We start from the raw sequence: 19,234 nt of genomic DNA on the forward strand, positions 1-19,234 counted from the left end.
GGAAAAAACTAACTTAGAGGTTAGCTGGATTAAACCAATACCCCTCCTAAGCTCAAGATAAGGATCCAGGCTGTAGGACGTTTGGTCGGAATAACCAAAACATTTTACTAACGGTTGGCTGGATTAAACCAACCCTAAGTACTCTTTAGCCGAAGTGAGGACATCGGCTAAAGTGTGGTTGGCTGGATTAAACCAACTCTTTGTTACTCTTTAGCCGAAGTGAGGACATCGGCTAAAGTGTGGTTGGCTAGATTAAACCAACACACCCCCTAAGCCCAGGATAAGGATCCAGGCTGCAGGACGTTTGGTCGAAACAACCAAACATTTTATTTTAAGTTGGCTGGAAAAACCAACTTAGAGGTTGGCTGGATTAAACCAACTCTTTGTACTCTTCAGCCGAAGTAAGGGTATGGCTAAAGAATGGTTGGCTGAATTAAACCAACTCTTTTGTTACTCTTCAACCAAAGTAAGGGTATGGCCAAAAAGTGGTTGGCTGGATTAAACCAACTTTTGTTACTCTTCAGCCGATGTAAGGGTATGGCTGAAGAGTGGTTGGCTGGACTAAACCAACTCCTAGTACTCTTTAGCCGAAGTAAGTACAATCGGCTAAAGAGTGGTTGGCTGGACTAAACCAACTTAGCGGTTGGCAGAATTAAACCAACACTTTGTACTCTTCAGCCAAAGTAATTATGTCGGCTAAACAGTGGTTGGCTAGTAAGCATAGTCAGATTGACCAGCTAAAACCGGAATAACAGTTAGAACAAGAAAAAAATGATTTCCATTGATCTAGTTCAGAAAGATTACATGGGAGGGGCTCCTAGCCCGGTTACAAGTCAAAGCAAACAAAAGAAAAAGAAAAATTACAGAATCAGTCGAAAAGATTCTCCAGATCGGCGTCAACATCAATAGGAACACTGGTGTCAGAGGTTAATGCAGTCTTAGTTTGAAGCCCGGTCTCTATCGGAAGCATGGTTTCGGTTGTGAAGTCTTCCACCGTTAGCTCCAACCGAGCTGATTGATCATTTGTTTGCTCATTGATAGCCGGAGTTTCAGTTTGCTCATTTTCTTCATCATCAGAATCCTCAAGAAATTGCTTCTGGAGATCGACAGCATACTCCGCTAGTGAGTCTGGTATGAAATACTGTGGAGCATTATAGACCTCGGTGTCAAGACCACTACCAAGCTGCTCCACAGCACCCCTCCAGCCGCATTTGAAAAAAAGGTCCTTCGCAGCTTCGCACTGCTGGATATACAAGGCTTCACCTTCTTTGAAACCTCGGCTTTCAGCTTTCTCCAGCTCCTTCTCAAGTCAGCTATTTCGGCTTTCTTTTTGCCTTCAAGTTTGGCCAACTCGCGTAAGTATTTGTCTTTCACCGTTGCTGCAATTTTTTGTTTTTCTGCTTCAGCCGAGCTAACAAGTCCGGTCAAGCGACCGTTCTCGGACTGTAGCTCGGCTATCTGCTTCTTGGCTTGCTCTAGCTCGGATGTCTTTGCCTCGACATCTGTCATGGCTTGTCTGGTAGTCTTGCGGAGCTCCAGCACTTTCTTATGTGCAATGTTGTTCTTCTGAATGGCCTGCAAAAGAGTAGTGACTCTCTTTAGTCGGACTGACAGTTGGGAAAAGTTAAACAAAGAAAAAGGAGAGCCACTTACTAGGATCATTGATTTTGTTGATGACCGGATGGCCTTAAGCTCGGAGTTTAGTTGTTTGTTGTGGTGCTCCATGTCTTTTGGAAGGCAAACACTCTTGGCTAGATTGAAAGCCATTAAGTGATCCTTCTCAACAACAACCGAGTCAGTTTCCTGAATATCTCGATTTTGAAAGGTGAGACTTGGAGCCCATTTGGAGGAGTCAGCTCGGTCAGAGTACTCCGGTTGAGGGCTTGGTTGAGGGCTGGGCGGAGGAATGGTCTCATCCTCGTCAACAAGTCGTTGCTCGGTTTCACCCGAGATGAGGAAGGCTGTTGAGAAGGAAGGGCCACAACGGCAGGTTGCGTTTGACTTGGTAGAGGTACTTCGGGTCTGTTTGTTTCGGTCAATAGTGCCCTGACTCTATTTCTTTTGGCCATTTCTTCTTCAGCGGTCAGTGGAATTAGTCTTATTTCTGGCAAGGTTGGGTCCGGTTCTGGGGTCTCTTCTAGCAGAAAGTCAGTCACTCACGCTTTTCGGCGGCCGCTGTATCTATAGGTCGGTTCGAACTTTAGTAGCTTGGCCCAACTACGTTCTGGATACCGTAGTGCGGCGCGCAAGGTCGCTAGATTTGGGTAGCTATATAGAGAATGGAGGTGGGCAGAATCTACGAAAGAAGACAACTGTTAGTTCGGCTGAAAAATTGGAAACCGAAATATAGTAAAGCACGCAAGAAAACCGAAGTAATTATACCAGGTGTTCCTTTTTTCCAATTGATGCTTCGGCCAGGAATCTGGGCTTGGTGATCCTCGAAGTTCCCAGACACCCAGAAAAAATCGTCGTCATTCAAGTCTTTGTCCGGTGTGTTTTTTATTATTTTCTCACATCGACGGCGTATTCTAAGATAGTACACTTAGCTGTCTTCCATCGAACCAATGGAGTATTGGTGAAAGATTTCGGCCAGACCGAGGTTGAGACCGGCTTGGCGATTTAGTTCGGCTATTCACATTATTATACGATATGAATTGGTGGATAGCTGGGTTGGGAATAGCTTGGTTTGCCTAAGAAACTCACAAATTAAGGGTTGGACTGGAAATCGTAGTCCGATTTCAATTATGGACAAAAGGGTGAAGGGGACAAAACCTTCATTGCCCCAAGGTATGACATCTTTTTCGGCTAAGATCAGGTGGACATCATCGGGTATATTGTAATCTTTTCGGAATTCGGCTAGATCGCCCGGAGTATCTACTAGAAACCTATACTTTCCCATTTATTGTATAAATTATGAATAAGTTAGTTTGGTCCAATAATTGTGCTCAGCAGCTCGGTCGAGCACGCAGAGGAGTGCCTAGGCAACCTAAGTCTGCAAAGTGAAGAACAAAGGTGTTAAGCACAGATCATTGGGCTGTGCTACAAATTAAAAGCAAGATGAAAAGAAGTCCTACTTCGACTATGTGGGATGCTGCAGGTTCTGTCTCGGTTTCTTCAAGGTAATTGGTAGCTCGGTTTGAGCAGGGCTTTTATTAGCTCGGCCTTGGCAAGCGCCTCAATATCCCGGTTATGGAAACGGTTTTGTTTGACCGGTTGATCATCTAGGGGCAGCTTTCTGAGTTCCGTCTAAAAAACTAAGAAAGCTGGTTTAGCCCTAAAGCCCTAGATCGGTTGAAGTTCAGGTATCTCAGTATGCTAAGTGCAAACTTAGTTCGGTTGGTTACCTCGACAGAGGTAACGCAAGAAGTGGTGTATACATGAAGTGTTAGTCTGGTTGTAAACTGACTAGACTTTTACCTAGCTTAAACAGTGTCCTAGTTCGGTTGCATCATGATTGTGGATCAAAAGTGATGTTCTACAGGTTTCGTGAAGTTGAGTAGTTCTATTACATGTTTTTGCAGAAAAGACGAAGGCTAAACAGAAAAAGTGTTTGCAAAAAGCACACAAAACAAAATATGAATTGAAAAAATACAAAAACAAACAGAGCAAGAAAGATGGATTTGCTTACCAGATTGAAGTAGAAGAGCTGGAAATGGAAGCATCGGCAGTAAAAGAGGAACACGAAGCAAGCTTCACAGTTACGAAAGTTGGAGAGCAATGGATCTTGAAAGAGAGAATGAGGAAAATAAGAAATGCAGTGGTGAATCCAAAAATGAGATTGTTTTGTGAAAAAGACGAAAGTGGAAGGGCGGGAACTGTTTAAATTTTGCGAAGTACGAGGGCGGCAGGACAGCTGCAGAGGGCCAATCAGGACCGGCCACGTGTCATTAGAATAAGAATCGATTCAGTAGCTGTGATTGAAGGGATGTTCTGATCGAACAAGTACGGCCCGGTATGAATTTAGTTCGGCTGGAACAGAAGAGGAATCTTAGCTCGGCTGGAAGTCAAGTAATCCCTATCATGCTTTGCAGATGGAATTAAGGGGCAATTGAGAGGATAATTTATGTGAAAATTGGGCCAAGTTGGGTAATGGGCCGATATGGGCCGCAGTACAAAGGGCCGAGTAAAATGGCCATGTAAGTTATTCCGGTCGTGTGGATATTTTGAGTTTAGTCCGGTCCTAAGGCCGTGAAGCTAGTCCGGTCCAACAGAAAATTGAAGTTAGATCGGTCTAACGGTACTTTGGAGTTAGACCGGTCTTGGAGTTACACCGGTCATGACATGTTAGTTCGGTCTAACCACGCCATGGGTTGTGCATAAGAAGCCGACGTAAGAGCAGTAAAAGGAAGAGCTAGTTCGGCTTATTCTGCGACTATGCATAGTCATGTTTACTTCGGTCAAATTGGAGTTCGGCCATGATAAAACCATCTCACTTGGTTTAAGCAGTGAGGGGGGTGTTGAAGGATAAGCATTATCTTTTAAGAGTATGAATCCTAGGAAGACTCTGCATGGAGAAGTAAAAGTTCTACTAGGATTGTGCTACACGGAACCTATAAAAGCTCACAACATCACCTTTGGAGAGGTAACACAACTTTGTTTTCTGAATACACAGAGCTTTTATCTATTTGTCAAGCTTACTGACTTAGGCATCGGAGAGGTTTCCGGCACACACCCGCCGGGTAGCTCACGTTTGTGTTTTCAGGTGATAAAGAGACGACGTACAGAGGAGTGCAGACTTGATCAACATGATTATATGAGAAGGTTTATTTCTTTCCCGTACAGGTATGATTTCATACTTTTTAATGATGCCAATTTTATAAAAATTAAATTTACATATTAAAAGTTATTTGTAATATAATAAAAAATATAGAATGAATAGTGTTTTGGAGGAGATCCTCTATTTTTCATCCTCCCTCCAAATATAGAGGATTAAGTCATCCTCCTCCCAAATAGAGATGGATTTAGAGGATGGGTTGAAGGAGCAAATCCTTCATATTTGAAGTTATGGAGGATGCATTGGAGATGCTCTAAGCAACAACATAAGACTATTATTTGTTAATTATGAAAAATATTACATGACATTTCTACAAGATAATCTGTTTGTCAACATTACCTATCTATTTAAGTGTCGTCTTCTTATTTATTTATATGTCACTTATTTGTCCAATTAGTTTAAGTATTTATCTATATCATCACCACTATTACTGCTGTCATCTTATTTATTTATATGTCACTTATTTGTCCAATTAGTTTAAGTATTTATCTATATCATCACCACTATTACTACTGTCAGCAGCTCTCACCTCTCGCTACCAACCACCTCCAGCAATGAACTTTTCGACTACCGGTCGATGGTGAGATAAAATCGAAAAACAATTACAAAATAATAATTTATTATTCTCATCAAATAATTTTGTTAAACATATTCTTATCACCAAAAAAATATTAAGTCTTAAACCATACAATCAATGGTTGTATCTGTGTGGGCTTTTCACCAATTATACTTTTTAAATACAACGTAAATTTTCTAACATTGTTGCATCATCATAAGATGATGGTAATATATATTTGGAATAGTACTTTGGCCCGGTTTCGCAATTGGGTTTTGAGTTATTTTTGGCTAAAATTTACAAAAACATAAAATAGATTAAAATAGTTAATAAGACAAAATATCACATCAAATTAATAATCATTTCACTTTTTCTTTCATAAATTTCATATCCAATTACAAAAAAATCAAATCATCTTTTAAAATACAAAAATTTTAACGTACTAAAATAGTCAAAAACTAAAATAGTCTACTAAAATAATAACTTTTCAAACACCCACTTTAAACCTATGTTGGATGTATTCAGGGGCAGAGGCACGTGAGGACCATAAAGGTCACGTGTCCCTTCTCCACTTTTGAAAAATTTCACTTTTACTTCTAAAAAAATAATAATAATTCAATTTAATCCATTCAAGTATGTTATTAATTTTTTAAATCACTATTTTATTTACTTTTTCTCTTAAAAAAAAAAACTTAATTTGTCATTTTAATATTTAATTGTACTAATTTACTTTATTTATTTATTAGAGAAATACTATATGTCACCAATTTTTTTTGTTCTACATCACCTCTTATATGAATACTCCTAATTAGTTCCTTTATTTAGAGATGATTATTACATAATTAACGACAACTAATAATATATTACTATGTAATTCAATAATTTAAAACTGTCAAAAAAATAAATAAATAATATATAGAAGTGTCTTTATATTATTCATTCACATTCTATCTCATTTCTTTTTTTATTCCTATATCTACATCTCTTTTTGTGTGTGCAACTTAATATAATTTCTTTTTCATATTTTATATGACATGTGATTATGTTTTGACCATGTGATCATCATACATAAAATAAATTAAAACAAAACAAAAAAAAAAAAAATCATTTAACTTAAGCTTATACTTAAATATAACATTAACATTATAGTGATTTTTATTCCTGCCATCAAATAAAAATAGGATCAAGTTTGATTGTAATTTTTATTAAAATTTTAATTTAATGGTGTCATTTTAAGCTAAAATTGGAATATATTAGATTAGAGATGTTGAGAGATAAATATCTGGCAAAGTTTGAAAAAAACGATAGAGTTGAGGAGTGAATGACATGGATGGTTGTGCTAAAAAACAATAGGATATTGGATTGGATGATAATGACTCGAGTCAATGTTAGCGGCTCTCTCTTGAACTTAAAGAGAGAATCATCAATAGAAAATACTAGAATATTCAATATTGGCATTTTGGTTGATTTTGATATTGACTTTGATAGATTTAAAGAGAATTTAATGGATTTGTGAAAGCAATAATTCCAGCCAATTCTGTTGTCCTATTCCTATTCTGAGAATGACCTTATTTTTTAAGTTGCTAGCTAGTGTTAAAGGTTTAGCAAAACATTTTTTAACCAGCCCTGATTTCAAAAATATCTTATCACATTGTAAAGGATACGATTTGTTGTTTTATATTTTTTTTTTTAAAAAAAGAGAAATTATAAATAATAAAAAAAATCTTAGAATTTGACACTTGTAACAAAATAAACTCTAAATTTTTATTTTTATTAATTTAAATCTTAATTTTTTAATTTATTATTAATATAAACTATTTATCTATTTTTATTAAGTAAAATCGATAAAAGAATAGTGTTTTAGTCATTAAACAAAAAATAATATTTTAAATATTATATGTACACCTATAGTGATTTTAATGACTAACATATCACATTTTTCGTTGATTTTCCTTAACGAAAATAAAACTTTTGGTTTAAATTGAAAATAAATAAAAAAAATTTATGGTTTGAATTGATAAAATTAAAAATTAATGATTTATTTTTGGGTTAATTATAAATAAATAATTTTAATTTTTTTTTTCAAGATTTCATATGCTTTTCACTTTAAACCCTAGTTTTAATTTCAACAAATTAAACCCTAGAGTTTCATCCGTATTTCCATTTACCCCCTCTGTCCATCTCCGTTTGTGTAGTGTAACGAAGGGGGGTTTGAAGTGAAAAATACTGGGGTTTAAAGTGAAAAATACGTGAAATCTTGAATTTTTTTTTTGTGTAATTAACCATTTTTTAAAAAATTAAAATCGCTAAAAACAAAAAATGATTAATTACAAAATAAATCCCAAGATTTCATGTGTTTTTCACTTTAAACCCTCTCTGTTACTCTACACAGACGAAGATGGACGAATGGGACAAATTGAAATACGGATAGAACTCTAAAGTTTAATTTGTCGACATTGAAATAGTACTAGGGTTTAAAGTGAAAAAGTATGAAATCTTGGGGTTTTTTTTGTAATTAACCATTTTTTTTTTACAATGATCAAATTCTAACTTTTTTTTGTAACTAAAAATTTGTATCAAAAGTTTTTATTTTACAGATCTATCTACTAGAAAAAAATTAAAATTAATATTTTTAGAGGATAGCTTTTAATTTTTTTTTAGAGGATTTTTTTTAAACTATAATTTTTTTAAATTTTTTTTTTTTTAGGTTTGAATAATCTAATATGACATAAAAATGAAAAATCCTTTTAAATTTTTTTAAAAAGTTTACTAAAACAAAAACTGATAAGAATATTACTAAAAAATAATTATCAAACCACTCATATTTTGATTGTGTACTATAATATTTTTAATCTACAATTTTATAATAATATGAAATAAAAACAAAACTCTACTTTTTGTTGCAAATCAACATATATGTCTGCATGAGTGCCTCAAAGAGTGTAAAGGATCAATAGGATATATCTCCAAATCTGTCCCCTTTGGATTCACGTGGGAAGCACGTGAGGATAGTGGGGACTTTGACAGCGTGCACTTCTTGTTGATTGACTTTTCTAAATCTATAAAACTTAGCCCTCGGGTTTTCATGCCAAGTTTTTTGATTTTTTAATTATTTTAATTATAAAAAAATAAAATATATTTTTTAATTCAATAAAATAAAACATCGTATTTAATTCATAATTATTATTATTTTTTTTTATAAAAATTTAAAAATTTATTTTAAACAAAACTTTTCAAACCTAAATTAAAATAATTAAAAAATTAAAAAATCAACCAAAATCCGAAACCTTCAGGTCAATCCTCCCAAGATTCCCTGGTGGGGGAGAAAGACAGAGAGATAGTAAAGTAGGAAAAGCCTATACAACCTAACATAGATTCTCTACCTTTTAACACGAACAACACACCCCCTGGCCATCCCTTGTATCCTAGTTTTTAACCAAAGGGGACCCACAATATCTGTATTCTACCAAAATTGTATCCCATTTTTTAACCAAAGGGAACCCACAATATCTGTATTCTATACCAAAAGGCAAACATGCATACGTACGTAAATACAAAAATGGTAATAACACAAAATTAAAGGGTGATTTAAATAGTGTTAAATTAATATTTTCTAATTTTTACAAATAAATGTGAAATATAAATTAGATTTAAAACGATGTAATAGAGAGGTGATGTGATTCAAATAAAATGATTACAATCCAAATAAGATAACGTGTTAAAATAGCATGTGTTACTTTAACACATACCAAACAAAGCCTAATACCCATAAAATATTTATTATATGATTTAAATTTATTTGAATTAAGTATTATGTAGGTCATTCTTAAATTGAATTTAAATCATAGTACACTAAACCAAATCAAACCAGACTAAACCTTAAGTCTCATCAAATAGGATTGGCTGCATGAATCATTCTTCTTCACTCGACTATATCTAAGGTCATTTCGTTAGTTAAATTAAAGAGATTCATATCTCTATTTACTATTTAATGCAAGTCAATCTAGGTCTACCTTTCACCTAACACTACCATCTACCGTCATTATATCGCATCTATTCATTATTTTCTCTGTTGGTCTTCGTTGTATATGATCAAACCATCTCAATCTATTCTCTCTCAACTTATTTTCTATCGATACTACTTCGACTCATTCTCGAATATACTCATTCTTAACTCTGTCTTTCTTGTTTTGCCACGCACCCACTTTAGTATCCTCATCTCTACAACACTCATCTTCACTACATATTGTTTTTTAGTTGCCTAACAGTCTGTCCCATATAATATTGCTGGTTTAATAGTCGTTTTATAGAACTTTCCTTTTAGTCTACTGGGTACTTGTTTATCATATAGTACTCCAGACACACTCTTTCACTCAAGCCATTCCACCTTAATTCTGTGGACAACATCTGCACCAATCTCTCAAATTGTTGTAATAATTAATCCTAAACACCGAAAATGTTCACTCTTAGGTAGTTCTTAATCCTCAATCTTCACTTCTCTTTTGCTCCCATTGTGACTATTACTAAAATTACACTCTATATACTCTGTCTTAGTTCTGCTTATCCTAACTTCTTTAAATTCAATTGTTTTTCTCCAAATCTCTAACCTTTTTTTTTTCTTTTTTTTATCAGCAAAATGAAACTTTATTAATAAAGAAAACAAAAAAAGCTAAAACTTATATCAATAAAGAAGGAAAGTGCAAAAAGTATCATCGCTAACCTTAATAATCCTAACTAGGTTGGCACCATTAAAGAAACACAATCATATGCGAGCACTAACCCAAAGATTGGTGAGAAGCCAATCAAGAGTAACAAAAAAACAAAAAAAAAACAAAAAAAACAGCAAAAACAGCCTATAGCAGTAGCATATTGCTGCAATTTAACAGCCTACAGCAGCAGACTTCACCCCAGCATCCAACATTGCACCAGATCCTTGATTATACTAGCCACACAGCAGGAACATGCTACCCCAGCAAACTCTTCCAGAACTTATAATCAATACACCAACATGCACTAAATAATTAACACCCAAGAGAACCTCAAACACAACAGCCAATACACCAGCATCTGTCCAAATTTGAGTTTGTGCTTGAATTTGCTCAGCAACAGAGGTTCTGCTTGACTTTACTCTGCCACAGATCAACATGCATTTGCTCTGAAACAAGTCCTTTGGGCCTTCTTGAAGAATCAAAGTTTCTGCTTTGCAGCAGATCAGCAATTCAGCCTAATTTCCAAATCATTGAACCCCCATTTTTTATACAAACTTCACCAAGATTAACCCAAATTCTCATGCCAAAATTTTCAAAAAGCCCAGATACAGAGCAAGACCATAAACACCTGCTTCTACACACCAGGAGATTTGGATGTCATTGTAAATTGCAACGAACCCTACCACCTAGACAAGCTTTAACATGATTAAAATTGAAAATTAAGTCAGCCACAGAGTAATGGATGTCTTTTACTTAGGCCTTGAGTCGTAATGCAAGCCTAAGCTTTATAAGCTCACTCAAATCAAAGCAATTAGGTTGCGCTTCATTGTAAATGCAATCATTCCTCTGCTTCCAAAGTGACCAAAGAACAATAAGAGGTAAAGCATCCTAGATCCTCATTTCAAGTCTTTTAAACTTGCCACCCTTCCACCAATGGAAAAGATCATCAATCGAACTAGGTATCACCCATTGAAGCCCCTACCACTGCATCATTTCTGCCCAAATGTTCCAGGAAAATGGGCAGAAAAGAAGTAGATGAGTAGCTGGCTCAGGTTCTGTTCTGCAGAAAGTGCATAAAGTGGTAGCATTGATACCAAAAATCCCAAATTTCTGAAGGAAAACAGCTGATTTGATTCTGTCTCTCCATGCTAACCAGCTGAAGAATTGAATTTTGGAAGGGATGTCTTTATTCCATATGAATTTGCAGATTGAGAACTTGGGACCAAGAGAAGTAAAGCAAAATTTATACACATCAGCAGCTTTAAAAATACCTGAGTTTGAACCCAGCCAAACAGGACTGTCATTCACCCCATTCCTGAGTAAGGGAGCAGCTGATAATACATTTGACAACCTAGCAATCTCCTCATTTTCCCATTCATATGGATCTCTTCTAAATGATAAATTCCAATCCCCTGAAGTTGATCTTCTTGCATAGTACAAAGGTAGTGTGTCTCCTTATTTGTTGATAATCTAAAAAGACTAGGAAATTCATCTTTTAGGTAGAAGTTTCCACACCATTTATCCAGCCAAAATCTGACTCTTCTTCCATCACCAACTTGAGAAAGTTGTCCAAAAAGAAATTGCAGAGGGGTTGCTTGTGAATGGTAAGGGAGATGACATCACTCCATACTCTAGAGTAATTGCAGGAAGTCCTCAAAGATGGTTGCCACCTGAATTCATCAATCACGTATTTGCTACAAAGTATCTTTCTCCAAAGAGCAGTGAAATCACTTCCAAACTTCCACCACCATTTTAATAAAAGGCTAGCATTAACATCAGTGATTCTTCTTATTCTTAATCCTCTAAGAGTTGTGCTTTTAGTGACATCTATCCACTTCACCATATGAATTTTCTTCTTTAGGTCAAAACCTCCCCATAGGAAATTTGCTTCAATTTTCTCTAGCTCTTTGGCCACTCCCACAGACATTTTGAAAAGGGATAGATAATAGATTGGTAGATGAGACAACATTGATTTGATTGAGGTAAGCCTACCTGCGAAGGATAGTAGTCTTCTCTTCCACCCTACTAGTCTTGACTTGAATTTGTCTAAAATAGGTTTCCGGGTGGACTTTCTTCCAGGATTTGCACCAAGAGGTAAACCCAAGAATTTTAATGGTAGCCCTTGCACCTTACAATTAAGGAGATCAACAAAGGAAAAAAGTAACCCTTCATCAACACCAACTCCATATAATAAACTTTTGTGATAATTTATTTTCAGTCCAGATAGCAACTCAAAGCATCTTAACACTCTTTTAATGTTCACTACTTGCTTCCTATCTGCTTCACAGAAGATAATTGAGTCATCAGCAAATTGAAGGTGGGAAATGACTACTTCCTTCCTCTCAATTTTCACACCCTTAAGAAGATTCAACTCATAAGCTTTAGTCATTAGTATGTTGAGCCCTTCTACTACTAAGTTGAATAGAAATGGTGAAAGGGGGTCACCCTGCCTCAAACCTCTTTGTGGAGAAAATTCTGCAGTTGGAGATCCATTGACTAGAACAGAAAGCCTTGCTGAGGAAATACATTCTTTCATCCAAGAAAGCCATTTTGAACCAAACCCAAAGTTAGAGAGTAAGGAAAAAAGGAAGTTCCAATTGATCGAATCAAATGCTTTTTCGAAATCAAGTTTGATAATGATACCTTTCTTCTTGGATTTTTTCCAGCCATCCACAACTTCATTGGTAATTAGTACACCATCCAAAATATTCCTATCTCCAAGAAAAGCAGACTGAGTGGCACCAATAACTTCGGGAATAACTTTTTTCAGCCTGTGTACTCAGACTTTTGAAAGGATCTTATAAATGGAGCCCACCAAACTGATAGGTCTGTAGTCCCCCAATCCCACAGGATTTTCAATTTTGGAGATAAGAGTGATAAAGGAGCTATTAATCCCATATGTAAGTTTGCAAAGAATGTGAAAATCTTTCATAGTGTTAAATCCTTCTCTAGCATCATTTACTAACACGATATCATCTACAAAAAGCAAACACCATGGCGTATTATCCTGAATATTGCACGCCAAATCATCCATAACTAAAGTAAAAATATACGGACTTAAGATTGATCATTGGTGTAACCCTACATAAATTGAAAATCACTCGTCTCCAGCAGGAGATCTAATAGTGGTCACAACACTTTCATACATATCCCTTATCACATCAATGTAACCTTTTATTATCTCTTTCTTCTCCAATGCCCACCAGATCATAGTATACTTTTTATTATAAAAATAAAGGGATAAATTATTAATCATTCTTATGTTTGAAGAAAATATAATAAGTCATATACGTTCTACATAATTACATATGATTCTTTTATAATTTTAATTTATATAACATTTAATTCAGTTTTTATCAGAAATTCGTTAGTCATATGAATAAAAAAATAATGTTGTTATCTTTTTTATATTAAAATTAATATTTTACCTTATATCTTTGCGCCTTCATATCATCTTTATCGGTCTTAGTTTTTTTGAGCTTATCAAAATAGAAGTTAGGGGTCTTTTGGGAAGTGGATTATAATCCACTTCCCATATTATAACACACTTCACTATCTCACAAAAAGCTGTTAACCAAAAAGCTAATTATAACCATCTTTCCAAAATAGTGCAAGTATGTAAAATTGGTAGAATTTATTGTATTTTCTTTTAAATCTTAAAAAATTATATTTTAATTTGGTACAAGTAAGCTATTAATGTAAATATTATCACTCTAATTCCTTTTGTGCCCCACTCCAAAGAGTGAGCGTATTTTGCCCTTGTTTAATATGTCCCCCATGACACCCTATATGTAGCCCTCCCACAGTGCCTCATCTTTCACCAACCAACCCACACATATCCAAGAGAAGTGCCATTCCTTCCTTTCTTTCTCTTCCGATACCCCAAACCACACCAGAGCATACCAAGAAAAACAAACTAACAAACTTAGTAAGTCCAAACTAAAATTTCCTACCAAGAAAAGACCCAATATTAATTTTTATTTTTTTTTTTAAAAAAAGAAAAGAAAATGTCGGGTGTATGGGTGTTCGAAGAGAATGGAGTGTATCGGCGAGTGGAGAATCGATCAGCGGCTGAGCAGCAGGACGGAAGGCAAGGCAACGCGTCCGGGAGGAGAACAGCGTTGGTGTACTTGGCAAGTGGGGAAGTGGTTTCATCATACACATCGCTGGAGCGAATCCTAACCTCCTTGGGTTGGGAAAGGTACTATGGAGGTGGCCCAGACCTCTTCCAATTCCACAAGCAATCTGGCAATGATCTAATCTCACTTCCTAGGGACTTTTCCAGGTTCAGTTCAGTTCACATGTATGACATTGTCATCAAAAATCCCAACGTCTTCCACGTCCGAGAGATATGAATCCAAACCTCGCACTTGGTAATTCGTTATATGTCTGTGTTGTTTGTTTGGTTGTTTGTTTCCGACTCCTGTGTTTCGATCCCTCCCTCCCCAGTGTTTATGCCCTCTTCTCTAGTCTGCTTTCTTGTCTTGTAATATATATTCAACAAATAACTGTATGAGCTGCTGGTGTGAGTATCTATCAGGCAGTGTGTGTGTATCAGTGTCTGTGTCTGTGTAAGCTACATATTGTCATCCTTTGTAAGCTCCTAAACATGGCTTTGTTGCTTGGAATATATATATAATGCCATGAAGTTTCCTGTTACTATTGCTATCATGAAAGTATCTACAAATTTTTTATTCAAATGTTGTGGCATCTTTATAATACTCAAAAATAAGAATTACGATATATAAGAAATTACATCTTTGCCGATTAAAATTCTAGACTTTATAAATTTAGTGATATATAAGTGACATGATTGATTGATAATTAAAAAGTCTATGAAAGAAGAAAAAAAAAATAACTCATGAAAGTGATTGGTTGATTGATCATTAAGCTTGAAAAGTAAATTTAATTTTTGAGTTATAATGAGCCAACAGTGCCACTTATAATTTGAATATATATATATATATTTTGATTGACGAAAATCAGTTGTTAGTTAATAGATTCATTCGTATGAGAGTTAGTCCCCCCATCCTTTACAAATTATCAAGTGTTTATCCTCTCAATTCAACTCTCGTAAGGGGATCCACCAAAAAAAAAACTCTTGTAAGGGGGGTTGAACTTATAAGTTCTTAAGAAAGTTATGGTGGTCAACCAAGTTAACTCCCATATATTAAATTTTTGTATAAATTTTCTATTTATAAATTATTTTATGAATATGATTCTTCATATACATATTACGTAGTTGCTAATCAGTATATATGCCAGGTCACATAACCACGATCCTTGTGCCGTTTTCAGCAGACTTTTACCCAATATATATCACCCACGTAATTATATATGCATAAAATTTGTAAGCACAAGTCAAGTTTGAGCTGTTTGAGATTCTTCATATATATACAAATAAAAGTAGTCGTAAATGAAAAACAACAAAAGTATGTCTGGAAAAGTGATTGGGTACTTTCTTGTTTTCACTTGAACGAAAGCATCTGAACTAGTTGGTGTTATGTTCTTCTCATCATCACTGAATAGCAATGAATTTAATGAGAGGTTCATATATTCTTAAGGTTGTGAAATTGAACCCACCTCACCTCACCTCCTGCCCACACTTTTTGGTTTTGTGATGAATTGATGGGTAAAAGTTGACCACTGGATTAGTTTATATAAATAAGACAACAAGCCAAATAATTCTCATGGGACAGGCAAGAGAGAATCATAATCCAATCACCACAAGGCTACTTTTTGATATCAACAATTTAGGGCCATCTGTGTTTTAAAATAATTATATTTTTTTTAGACGATTACTTTAATAAGAATGTGTAATTATTTTAAATTTGTTATATATAAAGATTAATTACACTATTAATCCCTAAATATATGCTCTATATTAATATGTACCACAATATTTTAACCATATCAATTTCATTCTCAATATATTAAATGTATCTAATGTGCTCCTTTGTCTCATGATGTTGGTATTAGCCATCAAGATGAGAGGTAAATTTAGAAACTTAAATTACACCTTAAAAATAAAATTATTGAGAAAACCCTCTGAATGACAAAGTGCAACTTCCCTCCCCCCCCATAATTTACCTCCTATTTTGATGGTTAATATATACACTCAGACACGAGCCACTTTTGAACATATTTAATATTTTCAGATCAAATTAACCAGTGATACCTCATATTCCTAACATGAGGTCAACTTTATGTGACAACATCATGAATGCATTTTCATCTCGTGGTGTATTCATCTATAATAAGTAGCAGGCCCGGTCCTGAGATTTTCGGGACCTAAAGTCGAAAATCAACTACTAAATTTCTGGGCCTTTCACATTTTTTTTATTGAATGAAAAAAAAAATTAAGGTAAAGGACAAAAGGTTTGTATTAAAATCACAAAAATACTTAACATTACATTATAATAACTAATAAATATCACTTGATCCTCACTCTTCTTTTATTTTTAGAAGCAAATAAATCAATCATACTTGCATAATCTAGTTTTTTTTTGCAAAATCATTTTCAATGGATAAAAATGCTAATCCATTCAATCTTTCTTGTGACATAGTTGATCGAAGGTAATTTTTGATGATTTTCAACTTTGAAAAGCTTTTTTCCCCCTATGCAACTGTAACCGGAATAGTCAAAAGTATCCTATAAGCAACCCATGAATTTGGGAAACAATTTGCCATCAACTGCAGATGATTGAACACTTCAATTGGTTTATTGACATCTTTTGGCAATCTCTCTTTCAAGACTTTTAGCTTCATCAATAAATCTCTTCCATCAATATCGGAAATCTCAATATGTTTTAAAAATTCTTCAAGGTTCACACACCCGTTTTCAACGATTCATCGCTGCACTTTTTCAAGTCAAACAAAAAGCCAAAGTTTGTCTCATATACTTTGAATTGTTCGAACCTATTTTTGAGTGAACAAAGGGCTTGATTAACAAAATAAAGGAAGTAACCAACTCTAAATGACTCTTCAACCGACTGGGTCACCTCTTCGCTAACATTCTCATCAAATTGTTTCTTTCCAGAAATAATGCGTTTTTCAACAAATGTAGGTTCAATTCCCAATTCACTTGCCATTTCTTTAGCTTCAACCATAGCCTCCATGAAACCAAGTTCTCTATACATTGCAACATACTTAACAAGCTCATCTAGCTGTTTTACAGCAATTGCTATATCTATATCTTCACTTTGAAAAAGCTTGCTAACAGAGTTCACATGAAACAACAAATTATACCAAATTATAATACTAAACAAGAACTCAAAAGTCTCAAGTTCATGAGTTACCAGGGATTTAGCTTCACTTTTTGTAATCGAATCTGTGGTAGGATTGTTGTACAAGTCAACTAAAGCACCTCTTATTTTTGAAGCATGGTATCTTAGTGGTTTAATACTTTCAATGCGACTTTCCCAATGTGTTTGCGACAACGACTTAACCGTGAGGCCTTGCTTTAGATTATTTTTTAAAATTGCCCAACGTTGAATGGAAGATGAAAACAATACATATATGCGTTGTATCACACCAAAAAACGTTTTTGCTTCAGAGCAAGAGTTGGCCATATCACAAAGCACAAGGTTAAGACTATGACAATCACACGACGTATAGAATGCTCTAGGATTTACTTGAAGTACTCTTGTTTGAACACCTTTGTTTTTGCCTTTCATGTTAGAGCCATTGTCATATCCTTGCCCTCTTAAGTCACCAATATCAAGTTGAAGGTTAACTAATGCTTTTTGAAGTTTATCAAAAAGTCCCATCCCCAATGTATGATGCACATTCAAGAATTCCAAAAAAAACTCTTTCACTTTAATTGGACTTGTTGAAACATCCACTCATCATACAACAAGAGACATTTGTTCTTGATGGCTTATATCCGGTGTACAATCAAGTATGACCGAAAAGTATTTTTCTAGTTTGATTATCAACAAAATTGCACTTTTGACTTCCCCGGCCAACATTTGTATGATCTCATTTTGAATTTTGTGACTCAAATAATGGTAATGAATCTCACCATTTTCTATCTGCCGCAAGTGTTGTTCCATCGTTGGATCAAACTCGCCAATCATTTCAATTATGCTTAAAAAAAGTCAATTGCTCTCTTCATAAATCTTCTCATGGCTTCCACGAAAAGGCAAATTATTCTTGGCAAGTGTTTTCACAACTGCAATTATCATCAATAAAACCCGTCTCAAGTGCTCTCTTTCTTTGTAAACTTGTTCTTGTATACTTTTATCTATTGTTTGATGCTTTCCCAATCTTTCCTCCAACTCAATCCATTTGCTTATGCAAGTAATGTGCTCGTTATCACTTTCATGGCCTTTAAGTCTCTCACCAATATTTCTCCAATCTTTAAATCCTTTGGTAGCCAATTGAGTCTTATTGCCCTCCTGCTTAAACAACTTACAACAAAAGCAAAATACTCTATCCAGAAGTTCCGAGTATATCAGCCATGTCCTATCAAATTTTTCTCCATTTGGTAAATGTCGAATGTAATGAACAGGTGAGAAATGCCTATGCCTAGAAGAGTCATCCTTAGGAAAGTTGAACTCACAATTTCTTCTTACAGGACCTCTTTCGACTAAAAAATCTCATAAATTGTGGTCAATTATTTTCCAAGTCCCTGGATCATCTATATTTGAATGCTCACATTCCGTATTCATCTCATCATCTTGATTGGCTTCTGCACTCCCAAATTCCCCATTTCCTTTTTCATCCACCAAATTTTCATTCTCATTATCCACCAAATTTTCATTTTCATTATTCACCGAAGTTTCAAATTCTTCACTATTCAAGTCTTCAACTGATTGTTCTGTTTGTTTGTCACTCGTAAAGAATTTATCAATAGCTTCTCTTTGACACTCAACTAATTTTTTGACTCTTTTCTTCTTTTTCCTTTTTGCGAATCCAGACGGATAATTTCTTTTAAGAGTCATGATGAGTTAAGATCAAAATATTTTTTTAGATCAAAATTCAAAACAAGAGCACCACCACTTAACAAAACACAAAACTTTTAAATTATGTGATGTGAACTATTAAACTTAAACAAATTCTTCTTGATAATGTAAATACCAATATTATAATAGCAATTAATTGTGCAAAAGACAAGACAAATATTTAATTAATTGAATAGGAAAAAAAATTACCTGTGCTTGTTGTGCTGAGATCAAAATATTTTTTTAAATC

General features: G+C 34.7%; 2 protein-coding genes across 2 annotated transcripts; one reads left to right on the plus strand and one right to left on the minus strand.

Annotated features, from left to right (window-relative positions):
- Window positions 1–14,046: 14,046 nt before the first annotated feature.
- Window positions 14,047–14,394, plus strand: LOC114267078 (flowering-promoting factor 1-like protein 2). Its single transcript, XM_028208064.2, has one exon. The coding sequence runs from the start codon at window positions 14,047–14,049 to the stop codon at window positions 14,392–14,394; it is 348 nt and encodes a 115-aa protein (XP_028063865.1).
- Window positions 14,395–16,866: 2,472 nt separating this feature from the next.
- Window positions 16,867–17,808, minus strand: LOC145800668 (uncharacterized). Its single transcript, XM_082890391.1, has one exon. It carries the CDS (start codon window positions 17,806–17,808, stop codon window positions 16,867–16,869), a length of 942 nt encoding a protein of 313 aa, XP_082746517.1.
- Window positions 17,809–19,234: the final 1,426 nt, after the last annotated feature.

Source organism: Camellia sinensis, chromosome 10 (assembly GCF_055761805.1).
Source record: "Camellia sinensis isolate YWXY chromosome 10, ASM5576180v1, whole genome shotgun sequence".
Taxonomy (NCBI): domain Eukaryota; kingdom Viridiplantae; phylum Streptophyta; class Magnoliopsida; order Ericales; family Theaceae; genus Camellia; species Camellia sinensis.